This window comes from Aptenodytes patagonicus, chromosome 2 (assembly GCF_965638725.1).
Source record: "Aptenodytes patagonicus chromosome 2, bAptPat1.pri.cur, whole genome shotgun sequence".
Taxonomy (NCBI): domain Eukaryota; kingdom Metazoa; phylum Chordata; class Aves; order Sphenisciformes; family Spheniscidae; genus Aptenodytes; species Aptenodytes patagonicus.
This window is the reverse complement of record NC_134950.1, coordinates 155,901,912-155,927,266: the sequence shown is the minus strand read 5'-3', so window position 1 is coordinate 155,927,266 and position 25,355 is coordinate 155,901,912. Positions and strand designations below refer to the sequence as shown.

Sequence of the window (25,355 nt, the reverse complement as noted above, 5' to 3'; positions counted from 1 at the left end):
GGTAGGAGATTGGTTTGTGTGGGTGGGTTGTTTGTTTCAGTATGAAACATAAAAGGAGTGCTTTCTTATGTAATTAAAAATTAAATTCAGGAAATGCAAAATGTAAGATAATCTTAAATTGTGTGACTTAACTAGTGTATGCTGAAGTGTCGTCTTCAGGTTAGAAACAGAAGAAAATGTTTTTTACAGCTCTTCTTTGGTTTGTTAATGAAAACCAGGAAATTTTCCTGTTTCTTGCTAGAAGATGATAATGTGTATTTATTTCCATATAGTACGTACTTACTGTCCCCCAAACCAGCTTATAAACTTTAAACATTTAATTAAACTAAGATTTGGCCTTGAGGTGTCAGATTTGTTGTAGGTCCTAGTCATCAAGAACTGACAAGCTTTAGAATATATTTATTTATATGCATATGGGGGGGGGGCGGAATCAGAATTGACAAGTTTCTCAATTAGAAGCCTTATTTATTCATATTTCAGGTTAGAGCTTTTTTTAGGTTTGAGGTAATGGTAATTTGTTGTTCAGGGCAAAGTTACGTAGTGGTTTTGCTTATGGATCTTACTTTCGGATTGAATTTCCCCAAAATAAAAGAGTTGTCGTCTGTCTCTCCCGTGCTCTGTCAGCATATTGCCATTATTTTGTTGTGGAGTACCAAGGTACACTTACATAATCTTTAGTTAAAGCCTTTCTAAAAAAAAAAAAAGTTAAAAGGGAGGGTAGTTGCCGAGTAGGCTGTACAAATAGGTTCACGTTATTGACGACTACATGAAGATGAGAGCTTTTTCCACTGCTGTCACTTTTAGAGTAGCTGATTTAAAAGGATGTCCTGCCCAATGTCACCTCTGACAGAAGCATTTTTTTTATTTCATCTTGCTTACATCTTAAACACAGGTAAGTATAAGTAGATGCAAACTCCTGGACTAAATAGTCACTGATGTATTTAGTATAATTTAACATATTTCAGGACTGTTTATTTTATTACTGAACTTAAAAAAACAAACAAACAAAAAAAAAAACCAACCCAACCAAACAGAAGATGGAGTCATTGTAAAAGGTGTTATTGTGGGTAGAGTATAATGAATTGCAGATAGCTGTAAACTTGATACTCTTCTGCCTGTGTTTTCTAGGACTTTTTGCAAGAAGGAGAACCAACATCTGCCCGATGTGATGACTTGGCAGCACTAAAGAGTAAAGGCTGTCCTATGGAAGATATAGAAAATCCCAGAGGTAGCAAACAGGTGCTTGAAGATAGAGAAGTAACAAATCGTAAGATAGGTGCTGCAGAGAAGCTGAAACCAGAGGCCATTACACAGATCCAGCCACAAAAATTAGTACTGAAACTAAGAGTCGGTAAGGACAGTTTCATTCTAGTCTTCGGATGATTTTTCTGTCACCATCCCATCAGCATTTTTTGTTTTAAATGTGTAACCATTTTGTTACAGAAACTACTATTGTTCACATAATCTGAATGATAGCAGAGCCATTCAGGTCAGCCCCAGGTGTTTAGATACTTCAAATACTGTTTGATTTTTATGAAAGGTTAGCTATTATCACTTGTTCCCAATAGAACTTATGAGAAAATAGCATACATTGATACATATATCAGGAAGGTAAAATTGTTTTGTTCTTGGTATTTTGTAGTTGATTTTCTACAGTGTGGCTTCTTAGAATGAAAGTAGAGGAGTGTGTAAAAACTTAGAGAAGTTATGAGAGCATTTCCTTTTCCTTGAAGTACTGCTGTTGCCTAAAGTCTGCATGTCTGAACTGAATGCTTCTGTAGTTATGCAGCAATCCAAAAATCTTGCTATGTAAAATACTTTCCAGAGGCTAAAGATGTGGACGCGGGACTACAGTAATGAGAACAAAGTAGTTGTGTACCATTTCCAGCCCCTAAAGAAAACTTTACTTCATTCAAATGGGCCGGAGGGGAAACAGGGCTAGTAGCTCATACAGTACTTGAGCATAATGAAGATTGTCCTTAAGGAGAGTTCCTAGGTGCTGCAGACGCATTCAACAACTACCTTGTATTTACCTGCAATAAGAGCCTGTACTCGGGGTCAGCTGCTTGGTGGTGATTGCCTTAATAAATGCAAGATGATCTGAAGAAGCTTAGCATGATGAGGAGAGGAAAGGAATGAAAGCTATTTTGCAATTTTGGTATTGCCCCGATTTATTTCTAATGTGACCCTTTCAGCTTCAAAGCAAATTATTATCCCCCTGTTGACACAGAAGTTTCTTCATCAGAACATATGAGGGACCTGGGCAACCAGAACCTAATTACCCAAAATATTATTACTCTGTTTATAAGCACTTCTCTTGGTCATAAGTTCTCTGAGTGACTGTGTGCTTGCAGAGGGGGATACTTACCTTCTGTGCAGGCTCTTTTAAACAGTAGCCAGGGAAAATCTAAAGCTTTTAGGTTTTGGTTGTTGGTTTTTTTGTTTGGGGGGGGGGGGGGGTGTGTGTGCCTTTTTTTTTTTGTGAAAACCATACTGCATAGCTGCATGATCCATATGCTATTCACTTTGCCCATCTAATGGTTTCCCCAGTTTGCTAATTTTGCTCATGTTAAGCAAATGTTTGCTAATTATTAAGCAGACTTAAGCAGCAGCAATATCACCATTTAAGTTCAGTGACCGAGGGGGGTGGGGGAAAATACTTCTAATTCTATTCCTTATTTCGTATATATTAGGCAAAAGAATACTTTTCCATTTTCCCGGAGGCAGCGTAATTCTTCTGCAGTGTCTCTCAACATCAGAGTGAGACTACATGCTTCTGTTGGCAAAACTCAGGGTCTGGGCTTGCAATTGCAACAAATAGTAACGTGCCATTATCTCACTGCCATTTCTGTGCTCTCAGCCTGTATTTGATGCAAAGTAACTTGAAATATTCCATCCAGAACTGATTTTTCTTTTATAAACCTATTTAAACAATGTGTGCATTTTTAAACTAAACCCTGAGAATTTTTTGAGTCATCTTGGATGCAAATAGATATTCAAAATTAGTGCTATTAGATCTTACAGGAACCTTGTTAAAATTATTGCAAGTATGAAGATTTGAAATTTCAGCAACTAAGAGAGACTTCATTTTTGACAGGCTAGTATTTTCTATGGGGAGATAAAATACCTTGGAAATATGAAGTTGAATATTCAAGAAATATTTCTTGAAACTTATTTCATCATAATTTGATGTTAAGCATTTCAATTAACAGAAGAAAAAAATCACTCACCTCTAGTTCAAAACCTCCATTAGTATGTCAAAGACTTTCCTTAAAAAGGCATTTTTCTTGCCAGTGCAGTTGTGGAATTTTTAATGGTTTCTATTTGTTGTTTAATCTCTGAAACAGGGGAACCCCAAACATTTTCATTAAAATTTAAGAGAGCTGAAGACTACCCCATTGACCTTTATTATCTTATGGACCTCTCCTATTCTATGAAGGATGATTTAGAGAATGTGAAAAGTCTCGGAACGGCTCTGATGGTAGAAATGGGAAAAATAACTTCAGACTTTCGAATTGGTAAGAAAGATTTGCCTATTCTAAAAAAAAAAAAATTCAAGTTTCCTTCCTGATGTTTTGCACACAATTGCATATGAAGAATAATTTTTTTTCAAATTAGCAGTATTATGGCAGATATTCTAATACACAGAACTTGTTGAGGAACATGAGAGTACTTGGTGTTGACGGAGAAAGTAGAACGTAAACAAGTACAAGAGCTATTTCCAACATCAGTTCAGCTATAATGCATTTGCATTCTGTTGTGTCATAATACAAATAAGACTTCCATTCTTCAACTTACAGGGCTTTTATTGTTCTGTCTTAGGCTTTGGCTCTTTTGTGGAGAAAACTGTGATGCCATATATAAGTACAACACCAGCCAAACTCAGAAATCCTTGTACAGGTGACCAGAACTGTACAAGTCCATTTAGCTATAAAAATGTACTCAGCCTTACCAGTGAAGGAAATAAATTCAATGAACTTGTAGGTAAACAGCACATTTCTGGGAATTTAGATTCTCCTGAAGGTGGATTTGATGCAATAATGCAGGTTGCAGTTTGTGGGGTAAGTGTGTATTAGTTTTCTTTACTGCTCTATTAAATGAAATTGTCTGAATACAGCCTTAGTGTTTTATGGTGGCTGATGTTTGAACATGTCATCTCATGCTAGCAAGACAAGATAGCGAATGAAACTGGGAAATGTGAAACTCGATTAGAGGTCACATTCACAGCAGATAGTCCAAAGACAAAGTTTTTGAAGTTTGCTGTAAAAGAAGAGTCAAATTCTGCTCAAAAGTGTATGAAATCCTGAGTAAGCAACTATTCTCAAATTATTTCAAAGTTTTATATGCTTCTTGTAGCTGTTGTTTCAGAATAGTTTGGTGAATTGTAACTTCTACTAGCTTCTCAGACAGAAGTAGATGGAAACCTGATTTTTGTTTATTTTTGAAGATCTGATCTAGATCACTGCATTCTTCTTTGATGTTTCTGTAGTCTGGCAGACCATTCTATGCACCTGTATAACATGGACTCCCAAAAAAGTGATATCCAAGTTTATTGCTTTGTTACCATATCATTTTTGCTGTTGATCAATGGAGTCAGAACTTTCTGAAACAGTCCGAAGTCTTATTTTAAAAGTGCAGTGTTAATCATAAGCCTTCTAGGGGGTTTTTTGTTCTTTTTTTAATTTTTGGTGGTAACTGGTATTTGTGATGCTTTTATATGGTCTTCTGTCCTTATATTAAATAGGGCTTCAACTCGATGGAAGAACTTAAAAAAATAGGAAAGGGCAGGTTACAGAATTAGGCCCTGCAGTTGTGGGCCAGGATGCTCATGGGACAGTGAAAAAGGGCAGTCCTCTGGCAAGCACTGTGCTGGGTACAAATCTGGACTAAATTGGCAATGCCTGATGATTCTTCAGAGCCTAATGCCGGGCAAGCTGTAATCTTCCAGTTCGAGATTGCAGCAGTGCTTTACACGCTAACGTTTTCCTCTGTGCTTGGGCTACGTGGTAGTGACATAGAAGTGGACTTGGCTTTAAAGAGCTGGAGTGACGTGCCCGATTTCTAAAACCCTATTGCTCTTCAGATACTCTAGTGAGAACTGAACAGACCAAAGTACATCTCAAAAAGAATGTTTCTTGCCTTTGGTGAAAAACCTGCAGCAGATATTTTGGAGCAGACATTTAATTAAATGCAAGTGCTTTTAAGGTTTGAGTGTATTACATGATGTCCAGGGTTACACTTTTGCAGTATGGCTTCTCCTAAGTCAGTCTACTTTTTCATGCATTTATCTCTCAAGTGTTGGTCCCTGATGCTATAAAATAAATTGGTGCAAAATACCAAAAATACATTTGTTTGTTTCCCAAGGAACAAATTGGCTGGAGAAATGTTACAAGACTATTAGTGTTTTCTACGGATGCTGGATTTCACTTTGCAGGAGATGGTAAACTTGGTGGAATTGTTTTACCAAATGATGGGAAATGTCATCTGGAAAATAATATGTACACAATGAGCCACTATTACGTAAGTCTTTACATAATCTTCCAGGGAAATTAATATTTTGTAATATTTAAGCTCAAAAAAACCTCATTAGGTCATCTGGTATAGTTTCAGGCTGCTACATCTTTTGAACTTCACCCATTTACCTCTATACTACCTCAAGTGACTTTAGTTTAACTAAAGCAAATGTGCAAGAATTAATCCAGTCTTAATTGGAAAATTTAAAGAAATGGCAACTTTCACACTATGATTTGTGTTCTTGGTTATTAACCTTTTAAATAATTAATAATCCTGCATGTCCACTGACAAACTGTGGTGGCTCTGTCCCATGATTTTATCATTTCACTAGTCTTTGTGTTCGGAAGTATTTTACTACTGTAAAAAATACTGTGAAATAGAGAGTGCCTTGGCCAGTTTTTTTAAGACTGCTCGAAATCTTATGATACAAAGCTTATGGTAAAAGTATGCTTAACAACAGTGCCTTCATGGTTTATTGATAGGTAGATCAGACAAAAGATGAAAAGAAAAACATTTACCAGATGGGGTAAACGCAATAAGCTTTGCAAAGTTTGTGTGTTCATATATTCCTAAAGTTAAGTGAGTATTGTTCAATGAAAACCTAAAATTAATTCAGTTTTATTTCATCTTTTCTTTATGAAACAGTGCAAAAGGTAGTGGTTTTCACTGAGATAAGTCATATGGAAAACTACCGAAGGTAATTTTCTGAGAACATTGAGATTAGGGATTTAACCTGGAGACTTTAAGTGGCGCAGGGAATATGATAATGTTATTGTGAAAAAACACCTAACTTCATGGGGCATATATGGAATCTTTTTAATGCATGTTTGTTTTCAGAGGGTGTTTTGCTTTAGAACTGTGACATAAGCTGGCTAGTTAGAAGTCTTACATATGTTTCTGAAGGTGATTTGGATTTACGAAGTCAAAGTCTTTCTGATAGTTTTGTAGCAATGTGTCCCAAATTTGAATTGCATTTTGTTCTTGATTTTTATAGGATTATCCCTCTATTGCTCATCTGGTACAGAAGCTTAGTGAGAACAATATTCAGACAATCTTTGCCGTTACTGAAGAGTTTCAGGCAGTTTATAAGGTAAAGATAAATAACACATATTTCTGGTCTCTGTACTTTCCCTCAAGCACTAAGACTGACTCAGATTTGCTCTGAAGTCATTAAAATTGCTTGATTTGAAATTAAAATAATTACAGAAGTAAGTGATAGTGGAAACAATATTTTGCTACTTAAGTTTTTATTATTAAGCCTTTTTTACTTGTTCAGATTGATACTGAGCGGGTGTGTAATTTCCAAGGAAAAAGCGCCTCTTCTCCTTGCCCCTCTTTATACTTTATAGGTAGGAGGGAGTGGAGAACATATTTGCAGTGCTAATTTTTAGGAACATTTTTACAGCAAAATAGCTGAGGGGAGTATGGATACTGAATCAAGAGACACATTTTGTCCTCTGTGGTCTATTTATATTCCTGATGTTTAAAATTAACTAAACTGCTGGATGTGGATGTGATTGTGAAATAGAAAATGACTGTGTAAAGGAGATGCCTATTTTTCCTCGTTTTAAGCTAACAGGGTGGGTTTTGTTTTTTGGTTTTTGTTTGGGGTTTTTTAAAACTATATTCAAATTGTAAGTTTTTTCTTTTTCGTTGGAAAACATCTTTTATCTGCCTATCTTTAATGCACTAGAAGTGTGGTTCTTCTTTAAGATCTTGAAGATATATTATATGCGGTCAGCTTGTACAGGAGAAGGTCTTAGTATTCTATTACCAAACTTAACATGAAAGTGCAAAGGAGAAGAAAAGGCTAGATATTTGTTTATATTAGTAGTGCTGTGCATAACCTCAAAAATCGTGAAGATCGCTGGTACTGTAGCCTTGTTTTTGAAGTACTTGGTCTTGACGGTTGGACTCGATGATCTTAGAGGTCTTTTCCAACCTTAATGATTCTATGACTAGTTAATCCACTAAAGCATTATATCGCCATACAGATATTTATAGTACAAAATATACTTTGTTAGTAAGACTGTAATTTTCCTTTTACTTGTAAATACTGAAAGGAATTGAAAAACCTGATACCAAAATCGGCAGTGGGAACATTGTCTTCAAACTCCAGCAATGTGATTCAGCTGATCATTGATGCATACAATGTAAGTTCAGATTTTATTCGGGTTGTATTAATTTTTCTTGCTTCTAAGTTGTTATGAGTTTTTCAGGCAGATACTCCAAGGTGGATTTTATTTTTTTTCCTACAAAATAGGATGTGAGTATACTAAGCTATAAATACCGCCATCGCAGTAAAACAACATTAGATGTTCAGACACTATGGCAATAAGAGGTTAGATGACTAGAAACATACACTCTTAAAGCCACTTAACTTTTTCTTTGTAATGTTTTATCATCCATGTTTTCCCTTTTAAAAAGTAAAATCCACAACCAAAAGCCACACTCTTTCTTCAGCACCTTCAGTTCTTGCCTTCTTTCCATGTGGAAGCGAAAAAGGTCATTTTGCAACCTCTTGACCCCAAAGAAAATGTCTCCATCAACCTCAGGGACTCCTGGGTTTGGCCCCAAAATATTTTCTTCAGAGCTGTGTTCTATAAATGAGACCCATTTCTCCTTTGGAGTACATGGGGCAAACAAGTGTCTCCAACGTCTGTGGAGACCTGCCCTGACTCTGCGTAACAGGGTTCAGCTGTGAGAAGGGGTCACCACGGCGTGACTGTGAGCAGCTCTGGGCTGGTGTTTCTCAGCATGCTGGAATTTACATAATTCCAGTGTGCCCATGGGATTGGTGCTTAGACTGTGCATAGTTGTATAATGTCTTTTTTTTTCACCAGCAAAATGCTTACACAACTCATTTCGAAGTTAGCTAATAACTATTGTTTTAGTCCCTTTCTTCAGAGGTTATCCTGGAAAACAGTAAGCTACCAAAAGGAGTGACAATCAGTTATAAGTCTTTCTGCAAGAATGGAGTGAATGACACACAAGAAGATGGAAGGAAATGTTCCAACATTTCAATTGGAGATGAGGTAACTTCCAGTATATGTGCTGCTACTCAAATATAAAATTCATTTAAAATGTCCAACACTCAGTATTTTTATTCTTTTTTATAGTACAGACAAAACTCCTTTTAGTAATGTGGCACTCCATTTATTTTTCTTTGCAGGTTAAATTTGAGATTAATGTAACAGCTAATGAATGTCCAAGGAAAGAACAAAATGAAACAATTAAAATTAAACCACTGGGATTCACTGAAGAAGTGGAAATTAATCTCCAGTTCATCTGTGAATGTCAGTGTCAAAGTGAAGGAGAACCTAATAGTCCAGCCTGCCACGAAGGAAATGGAACATTTGAATGTGGTGCATGCAGGTAAATAAATAGACTTTATTTATTTTTGCAAAAGGGAAATATGAGCAAGACCTTTGTTTCCTTAATTAGGGTTTATTTGATTTTACTAACTTTTTTTTTTAGTGAAAGGACAAGAATTACTGTTGCAGACGCATTTCTTTTAGGATATTTTGCCATGCTGTCTTATCTCTGCAGATAATCCATGTGCTGGAATTCGTAGTATTGATCATTAGATTGGTACTATTGTACGAGTCAGAATTGGAATTTGTCCTTGAGTCAGCCCTTTAAATGATATAGGTCTTACTGCTTTTTCTGTTTCTTTATTTAATTTCGAGGTCCATGTAATATGGTGAAATTATGGATTTTATGGAACAAAATTAATGGTATTAATCTGTGATATTTTTGCAAGTATTCATACTGATCTAATTATATCCTTCTAACGTGAGGTCTGCTGATTTTGAGAAATTTGAAGGCTTCCTAGTTTTTTGGTAGGAGCTCCTACCCAGATTGGCACCAATTGTTTCGTAGTAGGGAAGAGTAAAAAGTCATAAAAGAACAACCTTTTATTTTGGATGACATTCCCAATCTCTTCTCCCTACTTTATTTCGAACCTTTTGGGGTCTTATTGCAATGTTTCTTCTAATTGCATATATCTATAAATAGTTCAGGCTATCTATAACTTTTTTTGTATACATTTGCCTTTGAAATGTCCATTATTGCCCATCACAGGGATTAGATTAGATATGTATTCTTTATTACACATTTGAAAATTAAGTAAAATGATGCTGGGTTTTCTGGAATTACACATAATAAATGACACACAATGAAAGCAGAGCAAAATCTTAGAGTTTCAGTGGAGGCTGGTTGAAGATCAACCTAGTAAGTCAAGGTTTTAGCTTTTTTTTTCCCCCTCCAAGAAATCTACAGCGAAAATGAAAACAACTTCTTCTTGGAAACACTTGAGATGAGAATGGTAAGAGCAGAATGAATTTAAGTACTTCTCTAGGAAAACAAGATCCAGGACTTTGGAAAACAATATTGGTTCCTGCTCAATGAACTGTGACTGAAATAAAATTTTTAAGTCTCACTCCTCGTGGTTTAATATGTGACTATTATTAAAAATAAAGCAAAAGATACCGAGTTCAACCTTGGAGGACTTTGGCATAGAACTGACTAACATCTGCCTGGTGAATTTGGTGGTGGTAGTTAACAGGGTGTTTGAAAGACTGAGGTATGGCCTCCTAACTGCTTAGTATTCTGTAAGTTGAGGAATAAACCACTTTGGGCCATAAATACTGGATACATTGCTCCATTTTGCAGTCAGGTTTTGATGTTCCCTTTCAATAAGGAAAGCAGATTTTTGCCATCTTTGTGTAGAAAGACTTACTAAACTTGGAATTGCTGGTGTCCCCGTGGCTTCACACAGAGGAGAACAGACCCATGAATAAGAACAGGCTTTTGCTTTTGCAACAGTAGCAGGTTCCTGAAGGAAGCGTTGTCTCTGCCCCGCAGCAGTTCGTCAATCACTGCTGGGAACAAGAACAACCTCCGTTTGTTCATCGATATTTTAACCTTGATAATGAGAAGTGCTGATCCCTGAAGATCTCATCTCAGCAGCTCTGAAGATCATCTACTCTCCTGCCTAATTGTTGTTCATGGAAAATCTTTTCATTGAAAGATGACAGCAGCTACAGTGAACAGTCACTGTCACTTAAAAATAATTATTGTTCAGTAACATGAGAGAGGGATTAATAGTGGTTATGTGGCAATTTAGTTAGAGGTGGTGACACATAGTTTCTCACCTGGAATGAGTAATCAGCATAGGAGCAACACAGACGTTTGCTCCAGCAGCTTCAAGAATGGCTACACAGATGTCAGCTGGAAATCTCATTTGAAGTTTAACTCGGAATATCCCGTGAGAGAATAGTCACTCTTACTCCTGTTCTTTGTGCTATTTTTGCAGTCTTTTTATTGTATGACTTTTAATTAAGTTTGTATTTTCAGTTGTGTTTTTACCTTACAGATGTAATGAAGGACGTATTGGAAGACTATGTGAATGTAGTACAGATGAAGTAAATAGTGAGGATATGGATGCTTACTGCAGGAGGGAGAACAGTACAGAAATATGCAGTAACAATGGAGAATGCATTTGTGGACAATGCGTATGCAAGAAAAGAGAAAACACCAATGAAGTGTATTCTGGCAAATATTGTGAATGTGATAACTTCAACTGTGATCGATCAAATGGTTTGATTTGTGGAGGTGAGAAACTACTTCAGAGTTTTCTGCAGGCAAAACTGGGCAGCAGTTTACAAGTCTGTCAGCTCTACCCTGTAGAGTAGTGATACTTAGCTTATAGATCATAGCTACTTGGTAACAGAGATGAGAATATCCACAGATTTAGTGATTGAAAATGTCTATTAATAAAACAGCTCTCTGTGATCATGAACATGCAGTGTGTTAATACACATTTCACCTTCGTTAAATCACAGCTCCAAGAAGGATGTAAAGTGAACTTGACTTCTGCTGTTTATTACAGAATTACCCTCAGGTATTATAGTAAAGAATGCTGAGACAACTGGCCTGAGATTATAATGTTATACTGGCTCAGTGTAACCACTGCGTCAATAAAAAGAAATAATGACCTCAGCTTACTTGTAATAGTGAGTGCTTGACTCAGTGCTTGACAAGATACCAGTGAGATGCTATCTTGAGACTATTCTGAAAGGTAAGTGCAGATTAGAACATGCAAGATCAGAAAAATGCCTTAGGTGCTTGAAACAAGACTCTGATGTCAGTTAATTCCCGAAATCAAAAACAATTTAGAAAATCCTCCAGCAGCCAGTGTCTAAATTATTTTGCTGCATGTATTTTTGTCCTATAACTTGCCTAGGCTGCTTTGCACGTGGAAGTACCTGGTAGGAGCATAACTACTACCTCAGTTTTGACTGTGATACAAAAATAAAGCAGAGAAGACACTAAGCTTTAGCTGAATTATGAGAATACCTCATCTGTCTGATTTGCTGAGAATACACCTATTGCTCACCAGCTCCGCAAAGGATAGGAGCAATCGTGGTGGTGTTCCAAAATATATGCTGACAGATATGTATTGGCCTAAGCACTTTATTCTCATTGGAGAAGGAGGGGTGTAGCCAAAGATTTTTCCATTTCATCCAGATCACCCTTCTGGAGATACCTGTATCTTGTTTCCTGTGTAGGGAGTGTAAGGAGCATACAGTTTGGTTGGGTGGATGAGGTCAGAAGTACAGCAGCTGAATGGCGGTGTTCTAGGGAGCCAAAGGTGTTTCTTTTTTCTGTGTTGTGAAGTCCAAGTTAGTGCATTCCTCCTCTTTTTAGGTGTTGCTTTATATATTTATATATTTATATATTTATATATAAATATATTTATATATTTATATATTTATATTTATATATTTTATTATATATATTTATATATCATTATATATTTATATATTTACATATATAGATATGTGATAGAATATATATAGAGAGAGAGATATATAGATACGAAGACAGTCGTGATCAATGCATCTAGATACATATAAAATTGTGAACTGAAGTAGTGCTGTAATGCTCTTCACCCAGGAGATATGGCCATCACATTATACTGTTCTTGATCAGCTTTCCCTGGTCCTGTTATTTTGTTTATGAAAGGAAATCCAAATGTAGGAGAATGGGAAAAGGGGAAAAACTCCTGTAAGTAGTTTTTCAAGGAGCTAAAATTTATTTTGTAGCTCTTAATTCATTAGTGTCTTTATTATCTCTACACCAGGGTTTTCTTTTCCCTGTATCTATCCTGAGATGGTGAACACTTATTTCTTACTGTCACAAATTTTACGTTTTATGTTAGACTCCATTTCAGTGAAATATCTTTTCAATGCACAGGAAACGGTATCTGCAAATGCAGAGTGTGCGAGTGCTTCCCCAACTTCACTGGCAGCGCGTGCGATTGTTCTTTGGATACTTTTCCATGTATGGCATCTAACGGGCAGATTTGCAATGGAAGAGGAACCTGCGAATGTGGGACCTGTAATTGTACAGATCCCAAATTCCAAGGCCCCACATGTGAAATGTGTCAGACTTGCGTCGGTGTCTGTGCAGAGCACAAGTAAGTACCTAGAACACCAAGTCCAAGCTTCTATGCATTTGAGTTTGTGATATTTACATGTGCAGAATTTTTAAAATGAGGCTTTTGATACTGTGCTTTGTTCTACCCTGAAATGTAGGGACATCGTATCATATCATCCTTTCAGACAGTAAAAGTTGTTGGGTAATAATCAATAATTACAAACAAAACATTATTAATACAGTATTTTGATTGCTTACAGGTAGGCTAATTATTTCTTAAATTCTTTCCCTGCCATTTTTTGTTAGGCACAGAAATGTGGACGTTATGTTAAATCGGTTTTAACCATTCAGATTGACTTGGGCAGGCTACAGCTTTCCCCTGTTTCGCTTATGATTATCGACAGCCAACCTTCTACACAGCTGGAGGGAACATAGATCTAAAATGTGACAGGCTGTAAAGTCCCATCATCTTGACCTTTTGAAATTAATGTGACAAAAGTATACGTATACTGTGCAGTTTCCAGAATAATTAAAACTTCAGCTAAGCTTTTTGCTTAAAGCTTTTATTCTGAAACACTATTGACAAAGTCAAACTGTCCTGGCAGTCGAAAACTAAACCTAGATTTGTGTGGGCCAATGAAATTTGCATCCCCGCCTTTTGGAAATCCAGGTTTTTGGAAACCAAGCATTTTCTGCACGGACACTTTGAAATAAGTTTATGATTAATGGCTGAGCTGATTCTTGGCTTTGTGCAGCTGACCTTAAGGTCAGCACAGTCTTTTTAGTGTAAAAATCCTGCTCAGTCTGCTTTTTTCAGTGATTCAGAGTGATATCCTACTGTAAAGCTTGTCACTCAGTTTATTCTTTTTAACCTGTCTGTCTCTCAGATACTGTTTCACTGTAAATATTCACTGCCTTCTCTGAGAGTATTAGTTTTCCAGATGGAGGTGTTGAAAAAGTTTTAGCCTTATTTCCTTTTACAGATTTAGGTAAATTTTTTTTTCTGTCCTTGAAGCTTGTGGGTCATCCAGGGAAAGAGGAATTTATTAAAGGGGTCTTTTGTTAATCACAAAGTACATAAATGCTCTGACTGGTAAAAAGCTGTGTCTTGCTTTATTTTTTCTTGGCCTTTATGGCAAAAGGGTTGGTTTTGTTCGGGGGATTTTTTGACATTTTCTCCTTTACATTTCTTTAGATTAAATGCTAGAAATCTTTCATTAACATATTAAAAAGCATTGCTTCTGATTTGTACTTCCACAGGGACTGCGTTCAATGTAGAGCTTTTGATAAGGGAGAAAAGAAGGAAACATGTTCTCAGGAATGTATGCATTTCAACATGACACGAGTAGAAAGTCGAGACAAGTTGCCACAGCCCGGACAGCCCGATCCATTGTCTCATTGCAAAGAGAAGGATGTTGATGACTGCTGGTTCTACTTCACATATTCTGTCAACTCAAATGGTGATGCCAATGTCCATGTGGTAGAGACCCCAGGTATGAACATGGTGTTGCCTACTCTCCCTTCATCTTTGTTGTTAATTCATGCAGTTGCGGTGTACTACAAAGTAGTTCTAGTTGATTTGCGTGAGTTAGATGCATTCGGAAATAGGTACCTATTACCCAAGTGAGAGTTGTGGATGTCTGGAACTTGCGTGGCTTTAGAAAAACGTAAGTCTCACTAGATCTAGGTTGTCAAACCTTTAAGGCTGGCAGAAACAGGTTTTGTTTTTTAAAAACAAAAAGTCAATCAGATATGTACATTTGTTAATGCATTTCAAGTTTCCACTTGACATACTTTCCAGGCTTGTTTTACCCATGCTGTAGCAAGTCCTAGATATCTAAATTTGGTAATTTTTTTTTTTTACCAGGCTTGTGCTACAGGTTAGAAACAATGGTGTCTGTGGGGTTTTGTTGCTTTTTTCTTTTCCTTTTCTTAATAATATGGGACCAGTCTTACACAAAAAAACCACCACCACCTAATTGTGTACTGTGCTGCAAACTGCTTAAATTATTTCATACTGGGAGCCTTTGTTTTTACTTAATGAGGTATCTTCAAGAATAGATCTGAAAAGCCTTTTCCTTAGTTAATCCGTAAGTCAACCGTTCTTGATTTTGTTCAATCTTCTGATACAAAAAAGAGAGAACAATTTCATAGCTCGATCCGTAATTTACCATTGCTTTACTAAGAGTATTGTTAGTTTGAATCACTGGATGTTGCATCTAACAGTGCAAAAATTCTGGTTTTGTACATTAGCAGTGTGTTTTCTCCTGATTTTTATAAGCCTGATACAAAATACACACCTTACTTCTGTGTTGAAAGGTTTAGTGCTGTATTCTACTCAAGGAATTTTCAGAATTGATCATTTGGGTGATCATCGCTTAATACAGATCAGTGGTTAGTGGTTCTTAGAAATAAATACCACTTCAATTCAGAATGTTTTTAAATTCTCTGAAAATGTAGTCCAAAGTATAGAGGAGGACCTTGAGCCCTGTCGTCTTTTAGGACAAGTCAACACATGCCCTACACTTTCGGGGTCCGACCTTTTCTTCGTGGATAAACTTCCGTTGCCTTAGTTAAGAGCTGAATCAAGCCTTTATGCACCAGGAGGCACCTTAATTTTGTGCCATACGAGTGCTGAAGGAACAAGCTCTGTTCAGTAGAGCTGTATTTGGTGGAGTAGACACTTGTTCCTTACTGGTTCCCAAGGAATTCCTGCCGTGTCCCTTCCCACTTCCCTCATTCCTGCAGAGGCAGCTATCAAGATTAGGAATCTGCAGCTTGGGGGGAAGCAGTGTTCCTATTGACAGCACAGGAGTTGCATTTATTTGTTTCTGACTCCTTCAGTCTGTGCATTGAGCTCTGCAAAAGCCCTTGTTCAGTTTGTGATTATTGAGACTTTTATATTAATAAAGAGTCGGGTTTTATTTTGGAGGATTATTGTGAGTCACCTTAAATCATTTTGTATCTGTATTACTCTTTTCAAACACATAATTCACTTATTTTGAAAGTGCATGATATTTTTATCCAAAGATGTGCCCTTTTTTTTAAAAAACTTTATTTCAGCAGAGATCAATTCCCAAGATGAGGAAAAATCCTAAAAAAAAAAAATCTGAGAAGCAAGGTTATTCCTTATCTCTATGTATTAGCTACTAACAATAGCAGCCACCTGAGGTAAAACGAGGAACACCCTTTTTCTGTAACGCTGTTGGTAGAGTATGTGGGGATTGTTTTGCTAATTTGCATTTGTACTCTAGCTGGTTTATCCCTCCAGCACCACCTTTGACTTGGAGCTTGCATGTTTAAAGTACAATTGTTAGTTATTTTGCTCTAATGCTCCTGATGAACAGCTTAAGGGGTTAGCAGTGTGTAGACTTTATCATCAGAACATGAATTGTTCTAATTTGTGTTTAATCTTAGCAATAGAGGGATAAAAATAAGCTGGAATGTTACAGGACGTACACATTCCAAAACTTCCATTATTTGAAAGGAAAATAGTACTGGCATATCTCTGATATTCAAAATACTGGCTTCAGTACAAAATAAAATTTTAAAAGCATCTGGATATGCATTACCTTTACCATTTTGTAAAATCATGCTTCCCTCGCTTTGTTCCCTAGAATGCCCCAGCGGCCCTGACATCATTCCCATTGTAGCTGGTGTGGTTGCTGGAATTGTTCTTATTGGACTTGCATTATTACTGATTTGGAAACTACTAATGATCATTCATGACAGAAGAGAATTTGCTAAATTTGAAAAGGAGAAGATGAATGCCAAGTGGGATACGGTAAGTCAAGAGGCTTTTATCTGTGTAAAAGCTACAGTACTTGAGGAAGAATAGAAGGTTTTTGTTCACGTGCCTTAAATGTTTCAGATTGTATTCCTGTCTTTTGGCCTATGGAGGAACAGAAATATCCTTATTTTAAGCCAACTTTAAAACATGTTATGTGTTACCACTAGCAGAAAAAAGGAAAAAAAAAAAAAAAAAAAACTAAACAAAAAAAACCCCTTCTTTGAGATGTACCTCTTGGTTAGAAAAGCGAGTAGTAACTTCAGTCGAAATAAAATTTCAGAGAGAAAACGTGATGGTGACAGAATAGTTCAGCTTTGCAGTTCTACCACACCTTACAACATATTATTAAAATGTTTATTAGAAGCTGAGAGTCACTTTTGTATAAAATGAAGAAGAAAATTTTATGCTTATGAAAGAGATCTTGTAAATATTCGTACAGGTTTAGTTGGGGGATTTCAATAACTGGTCACAAAATCATGGCTGGTACTGGTTTGTTGAAATCTTCCCAACCCATTGTCCACGGAAACGTATGCAAGAAAACCAAGCCTATGGTCTGTAGGCTTACATAGGCTGAAGGGTCACTGCCTCTGGGAAGTTTTAGGAATCTGCTAATCAAAAACCCTTCGCTACATTTCTGTAGAAGTCAACGTATGCTTGATGAGAGAATAATTTTTAAAAGATCTCCTAGGAAGTCTTTTGGTTTTATTCAAGAAAATTAATTAATTCTATGCTGGAAAAAATATTACTAACACTTTTCTCTACATATAGCATGATTTTTTCGGTGATAGTTGAGAATGTTACTTTTCTTTTTTTCCTGTTGAATTATTCGACACTGACCATTTCTTTTACTTCAGCAAGAAAATCCAATATACAAGAGCCCTATTAACAATTTCAAGAATCCAAACTATGGACGTAAAGCTGGTCTCTAAGTCTCAGTTTGTATCTTCTTTCATTTTCTTGCCTTTTTTTTTCCTTTGCATGTCACTTCAAACTCACTGTGTGTCACAGTCAGTTAATCACAGTTTGAGTCTTGCTCAGTTTATCTACTGCTGCTTTGATTCTGGGGTTTTAAAGAATGCAGCTTGAAAATTTTTAACTTGTTTTGACAGCAAGATTGCTTACTTACTAATACCACCAGTACTGGCTTAAACTATTTTACAAGTGATTTGGGAGGGGTGGGGGAGATAAATATGTGGATATATAATAGAACAGCTGTTAGAATTGAAGAAGCTCTTCGGATTGTGGAGAGACGCAGCGTTCAGGGGAGGGTTTGTCTTCTGTTTCCTCAAATCAGCAGTCAGTTTGCTTAAAGTTGATATGTTTGCAAAGCTAGTTTAGATATTCCTCAGATATCCCAGCCTATAAATATCACTGTTTTTATTAGAATAACTCTGGCAACGTTCAGAGTAGTCTTACAGATAGTTCCCCAACCCGCCGTGCCCCCCCGCCCCCCCGCTTTGGCTTATTAACCTAGTATAGAACTAGCCTGTATTTAAAGTATGAAATACATATACTCTACTGACTTGATAATTAAATATGCATCTTATTTTTTCCATCCCTGTTTCTATTGAAACTGGCAAAATCACAGCCCTTGTAGCCCAGCCAGCTTGGGGGCCTCCACAGGAAAAAAAACATTAGTAGGAGAGAAGGAAATGTTCTTGTCCCCTCCAGATGCATTTTCCCCCAGTTTTAGTCCCTCCTAAACTCTGCCTGAACACCTCATTTCTGTTTGGAAATGCTGACTTCAGAAACAGCAGTATCTAGAAGAGCAAGTCAGTAAACCAGAAGTGATGGATATCTTCTGTAGACTTTGAGGTTGCACTTTTTTGAATGGTTTAGGTGTTCTCCTCCTTCCCTGGGATCCCCAGCTGCTGGGGAAGGAGTGAGAAAGAGAGGATGAGATGGGGAATGGATGTCAGAAGAGCATTCAGAGATAAGAAGTGTAGAGATCAGATCAGAGGGAGGGGAATGAAGAAGTCAGGAAGGCAGCACATCCCTTTAAGTATCCAAGGGCTTTTTTCAGGAGCCAGTGGAAGGGAAGTATCTGTATCTCTAATTTTATTCTGTCTGCTGTCTCCCTTTTTCAGTGTTGCACTCAAAAGATTTTGTAAAGGAAAAACGAGGGGAGAAAGCAGGAATTAAGAGTATTTAAGCTCTTACCTGTCCTCACTGTGACAACGATTTCAAATACTTTTGTCTAGCATTCTGAGCCCTTCCTTGCTGAAATACACTTTCCTTTTCTCTTTGCAATCATTTCACTCTGCAGTGTGTCCAAAATTGATTTTAAACTGTTCATTTTGCTTGCCACACCGACCACATTCACCTCCTTTCCATTTTCGTTCTCAGAGGTGATTATTCTGGGGAGGAAATGGAGTTCTTGTTCCTTTCTAACATTTCACATAATCCATCTGGTTAAGTCTCTGTTACCTTCTCTTCTGCTATTCACTTAATTGTGTACTTTCTGTTGCATGCAGGACAAGCATCTAACAAACCATACGGTGTGTAACTTCCATTCTGTGCTCTCGTTCTCTACCCCATGACTCTTTCAGGATCTAATGTCTTCAGTGCTGCCATTTCTCCTCAAAACATACTTCTTGCAGAAAGCTTTCCTCTGTGTAAATGCAGGGATTGACTTCTGGCCTTTTGTTTCACTCACTGTGAAGTTTAAAGTATGAAAGAGTATGGATTTTGTAAACACGACTCCTTTTTGGTAATCATAGAAACATCAGAACTTTGGGGAGAGAGGGAGGTGGGTTTAGCTTTATTGGCCACCGAAAAGGAGGAGATCAGTATTGGCAGAATAGGTGACCCACAGGAAGTAAAAGAAGAAAATTGTCCTTTCCCCATAACTAAGATTTTCTGGGGTTTTTAGATTGTTGAAGTAACTTTTCATTTAGGTGAAGAAAGAGGTGTCTTGTATTGCCAAGGCAAGAAAGTCACCTGAAATCCCATTACAAGAAAAATACACTGCAGTAGGTTTCCTCCAGGTGTATATGTATACAATAAAATAAACTGTGTGCAGTTCGTGTGACCCTTCCTCTCTTCCACAGCGGTCATACACACACGTGGGTTGGTTACTGCAGTGAGTAAACTGCAGCACCACTAAGCTTGTTGTGGACCAGGTGCCCAAATACGTCAGCAGTCCTGGTCCGTGATGATGTGAATGACTTGTCGCCACAGTATCCTTGCAGTTGGTGCTCAAGCCAGCTAGGTTGAACCGAGTTCAGTTTGTCCTTGGCCTGCAGCATAGCTACTGACTTAGTGTCCTTTCACCGCTGTCGGGCCTTACTGTGTTCGCTGCCTGTCTGGTTTAGATTTGTGCCATTAAGAGAGTATTTACTTAATAGCAGGCTAGCTGCTTTCCTCTAGTCTTCCAGCCATGATAGATGACGCCCTCTGTCGTCTGTATTGCCCTTAACCGTGGCCTTTGCTTCATACTCTGATGAGATGGCCGTATTTACAGGTTGACAGAGGACTCGTTTTATATTGTTGTGAAGTAATGGTGGATATCAATGAGAGCTGAAAATAGTAAGAACCAGCTCTTGGACAATGTATGTGGATGAATTTAAATATTCTGGAGTGCAGTTTCTTGCAGTGGCTTAGGACTTAAACCCACTATAAAGGTAGTTTAAGTGTTGAAACAGTAAGTCCATGGAGAAAAAAGGAGTAAGAAGGTTAATCAAACATCCTATATAATAGGTTCATCTTTATGCAACACTAGACTGAACTGTTATCCTCTGAACAGCCCAGTCTAGTTGAAAACGAGTACTGTTGCAAGAACGTAGCTCTTTATTCTCTGCTGAAGGTACTTTTTTTAAATACCTCCCTCTTTATTTTAATGTATTTCACTTGATCTTGTATGTAGTTATTGTTTGTTGATTTTTATTTTGGTTTAAGTGTGCATGGTGTTTTCATTTATAGGGGCATGTGGCAAAAGTGTTTTCCCTAACTTTGCATGCTTAAATCAGTGTATTCTCTGCAGTGGTGTAAAGAAAACGGGTTTATTTAAAAACAGCGGTATTTGTCCAGGACGGCAAGTTTGGAATACCATGTTGTAGTGGCCAGTTAAAAATCTGGAATGCTGCTAATCTCTGAAAGTCTGTACCACGTGCCAGCTGTGAGGGGCCCTAAGCGCGGTGAGAGTCGTGTTGGACTAGTGGACATTCATTTGCTACCTCCATGTTAGTTTTAATGATAAGCTGTCTGTAGAAGACCTCGCCGAGCCAGGGCTGGGACACGGTGATCAAGTACGGCTGGAAAGGCCAGGGCTGTCGCTGCCTGTCTTAACAGAAGATAGCAGGGAAGGACTTGCAAATCCATCAGGCGCCTATGTTGCTGTTATAGGCAGTAGAGCCTCAAGAGCTGTTTAGCTGATCAAATGTAAGGTTGGGTTAAGCTGAATAGTTCTCTGTGTATTGACTAAATCTCCATTATTTGTACTGGGAACTGAGACACTCGACTGACGTGGGGAGACACCTAGTGAAGTGCCTTATTCAGTGACCTAAATCCCACTGTGTGCTTCTGAGAGTTCCTGGGATCTTAAAATGCAAGTAGAAGGGAAGACAGTACAGCGTTCCAACTTTTTTGTGAATAGGGCTTATGCTAAATAAAAAGCATGTAAATTTCAAATTCTGATTTCTCTTGAAAAAGCATTATAGTAAAAAATTTACAATCTTACTATGCAAATTGCATTTTAAACCTGATTCCAAATTCAGATAGTTGCATGAGCAGCACCCTGCAAATTTCCAAGTTTGTCCTAACCTTCAGACCGATTCCTACACTATCTGAAAGAGGTTCTCTCTCTCTTACAAATGAGAAAATGCAAACACATACCTTTCTTTACATGCTGGGAGTAGCCTGTTTTGCAAAATGTTGAAGGTTACAAACACAGTGTAACAAGTATTACATAATGCCTTGCCCTTGAAAAGCGGTGCAGTATCTTCTAGTCTGCATATGATACAGCCTATTAAGCTTACAGACTTTCTCTGCATTATAAACTTTACTGATTTATATTTTTAAGAATTCTCCATTACAGCTTGTCTAGGAAAGAAACAACGTACGTTGCCAAGAACTTTGAGGCATAATGAGATGCTTCAGTTACAGATTAAATCCCTTATCCCTGGATGTTTTTCCAGTTCCATTTACATCTTACCGTTGCAAAGCTTTTTATTAAAAATATTGGGGGGGGGGGGGGGGAGTAATGTTGCATTGATTGATTTGTCTGGCTGAGAACTAGCCACAACACTGTATTGCCATGATTTAAAAAAAAAAAAAAAAGGCAACCCTCCCCATTCCTTTCCAAACCAGTAGCTGATATACTTGATTTAATCAAGACAGAGCTGGCCTGGGAACTGATAGAAGGGTCATTTGCTCTTACTGTGTGTTTGTAAAGTATAGCCAGCGCTGGACACCTAGTTCCTCGTTCACCTCAAGCCAGATGACACTGACTCAGATCTTGATAAGAGTGAACAGAAAACCTTGACTTCCGTTGTCCAGCAATCTGGGTTCTGGGCTGGACTTGAGAGACCAGGCTGGAGTCTCTCAGGTCTAGGTGGGATTGGATGTGCCTCATTGCTCTTTGCGTGTAGAGAGGCCAGCTTTAAGGAGAAACACCCTTTTTCTGTGCAAGGAACCGTGACGGAAAGGCAATAGGCAGTACACCAGCTAAATGGCCTTCCTTAGCAGCAGCTGCTGCGGTTGGGGTAGACCAGTTACTTGCCCCATACCACGTCTTGCAAATAGAAGGCAACAAACTTTCCAGGAATCGTAATATGAAAATTTCACACCAAGTTGGTTTCTTGCTTGCCTTGTCACCTTTTGGCACATCCTGTGGTATTCCCAGTTGATTTTTCCAGGTTTATGACCCTGAAAAACAGACACACCTGGCGTTTGTGTGTCTAGGGGGAGGATTTCCTTTAATTGACTGTAGGAAAAATTGTTTTAACCTGAAATATTTTAAGTGCTGTGTAATTTAATAGAGTAGAATCGAATTAGTATGGTTATATAGGCCATCTCCAACTGGGGGAACCTTAAAGGGAGAGAGATTCCCTTACTGCTGATGAAGGCCAGATACGATTCTGGCCAGAACTGCACTCAGGCTAACATCTGCACTGTACTGAATTTCCTCGGGAATTATTTGTGTACGCACGGAAGAGCTTCATACTGGTAAATGACATTTGCTTAGGTTGAAGTTCAGTTGCGATAAGAGCAGAGTACTGCAGATCCGGGCTGTGTCAGTAGAGTCCCAGCGGTAGCCCTTACTTCTGTTAAGATTTATCTATTAATATTGAGTTCAAGCTGTTCATCTTAGGTGTGCAAGGACGCTATAAATGGAGTAAGATTTACTGAGATAAGAGGAAACCTGGGAACAAAGGAAGCCTAAAATAAGCTTAATTTGGAGGTTTTCAAATCTCGGCAAGAGAGATGTAAGCGGTTGTTCTTGTAGGCATTTCTCATATCAGTAGTAATAATGTTTTTATTACAGCATTTGCACAAGTACAGAAGTTTCTTAGTTTTAACCGTGCATTTTGTGCCTATGGGGGTTGAGGGACCTGTAGGAATAAAATGAGAATGACGAGTACTAAATGTTCAATATGTGTATGCTGAATGTGTGTTATCAAAATAGTACAAGCCTTTCCACGTTGTTTCTAGAATTAAATTATAATACAAGATAAGCTATTTAAATGTTTATTATAGCAGGATGTGGTCTGTGGTCAGTCACGGTTTCAAACAATGTTGTTTACAATTCTGTTCTTCTTTACAAAACATCATGGGCTGCAGACCCCCGAGTTGATGGCTCGGCCTCGAGGTGACCGTACGAGGTTCAGCAGCTTTGAAGAAATCTGTGGTGTAAACTGAACAGGACCGTGCCCTAACCCTTTGCTTTATTAGCTGAGCATGCTTTTGTTCAAGTTGCTAGAGAGAAAACTAGTTTGACTTAAGCTGTTTGTGTGTACAAACAAAACATTAATGGGTAATTTCTTAAGCTAATTTCTTAGGCTAATTTTTACACTTCTTGCAAACACAGTGCTCTTTTCATCTCTTTAAATGTTAATACAAATATTTTTCTCTTTCTAGGGTGAAAATCCTATTTACAAGAGTGCAGTGACAACTGTGGTCAATCCTAAATATGAGGGAAAATGAACACTGCTTGTATAACTCCACAACACTGTATGCAGCATAGCAATTTTTGTAGTCACAGTAAGATAGTTTTAGGGCAAACTGCAGTGATTTTACTAATTCATTACATATAGGTTTGTTTTCCTGTGCAGGTTTTGAAAATGTACCATATGTAATTTTTTTTTTTTTTTTTTTTTGCAAATAAAAGTAATCAGTGCCAGGGGTCTGACAAAAAAAACTTGAGACTGTGTAGCCTCATCAGCTAAGGTCACATGGTGCCTTTTTTGACCTTCTCCACTCCCGTGCTGTGAATCCAGGTCTTCTGCAGGGTGCGATACTGCTGTGGCGTGACCGGGAGGGACATGGTTGAAGCGATCAGCATGAGGGCTCTGCCTAGCCATTTAGTATTAAACTTTTTAGCTTTACAGGGAAATCAGGGCTTGAGTTTGCAGATATAATTAAACTCATGTAGCATGGAGCTGGTGGTTAATTGGTCTTCTACTTGCTAGACATGTGATTAAGTATATGGTAAGTTGAGTAAGTTGGAAGCGAGCAGTGTAAAAGACTGAAAAGTGCGTGCATACTTACTTGTAATTTTTAAGTTGCTTATTGCCAGGTTGTGGTTAAAATGAAAGGGTTTGAGAAGAATGTTAAGAAGGAAAAAATAGCTTTAAAACACGTGCCATTACTGAAAAAGTTGCTGACTGGTAACTTGCTTAGTTTTTCTTTGTGAATTCAAGCCCTGGGTGGCAGTATCATGAAGTACCTTACCAAGACTTCCTCAAAACACATAAGGGCCTTATGTCATACCGTGTCTTTATTCTGTAATGTTTCCTTGGTTTAAAGCCTGGTGCTTTGTCACCCTTCTAATCTTTTTAACGTATTTGGTTGCGATTCTTTCTGTAATATTTTTGTATCAACACAAGCTTTTTTTTTCCTTTTTTTCGGGCAGTCTTAGCTGTAAATTTGCCTTCACCCTGTAGCTAAGATTGCGTAGTTTGTCATGTGACATGAGTCACACATCATTCTTGACATGTGCCATGTATATTTGCCTTTGACCATTCAATCTGCATCATAGTCATATTCTTGTTTTAAGTGCCTTTTTATTTTAACAGATGTTCACTTTTTACAGTGCTATTACTGAAGTTATTTATTAAATAAAAGTACCTTAAAATACTTAAATCTCGTCTCTCATCTCTTTATCTTGTAGCATTTGATACTATTCAAAAAACCTGAGAACTGTGTCTAGTTGGGCAAGAGGCAATAGACATTGTGATAATTCCAAATATGTCCTTCAGATCAAATCTGAGACAAGTTAAGCAGAAGCGATCTTGGGTAACAAACGTTAGCTGTGGTGTGAAATGCACAAAGGCCAGGGTGCAGCACAGCGCTTCGTGTCCCATACAGTGGCCATTGATGTAAAGCCCCAGGCTTTCATTTGCATGTGTGCTAGGGAAGTTCTGTAGTTTAATAACTGTTCCAGCAAATG

The 25,355-nt window shown here is 37.7% G+C and overlaps 1 protein-coding gene across 1 annotated transcript in view; it reads left to right on the top strand.

Annotated features, from left to right (window-relative positions):
- ITGB1 (integrin subunit beta 1) overlaps nt 1-25,048 on the top strand; it is a 46,511-nt gene extending 21,463 nt beyond the window's left edge. Inside the window, 13 exon segments of the mRNA XM_076331837.1 lie at nt 1,129-1,351; nt 3,348-3,518; nt 3,823-4,061; nt 5,365-5,520; nt 6,509-6,604; nt 7,578-7,667; nt 8,409-8,549; nt 8,687-8,889; nt 10,892-11,130; nt 12,775-12,997; nt 14,218-14,450; nt 16,575-16,741; nt 23,825-25,048. Coding sequence (XP_076187952.1) covers nt 1,129-1,351; nt 3,348-3,518; nt 3,823-4,061; nt 5,365-5,520; nt 6,509-6,604; nt 7,578-7,667; nt 8,409-8,549; nt 8,687-8,889; nt 10,892-11,130; nt 12,775-12,997; nt 14,218-14,450; nt 16,575-16,741; nt 23,825-23,890 — 2,247 coding nt within the window. The 3' untranslated portion in view covers nt 23,891-25,048.
- The last annotated feature ends 307 nt before the right edge of the window (nt 25,049-25,355 follow it).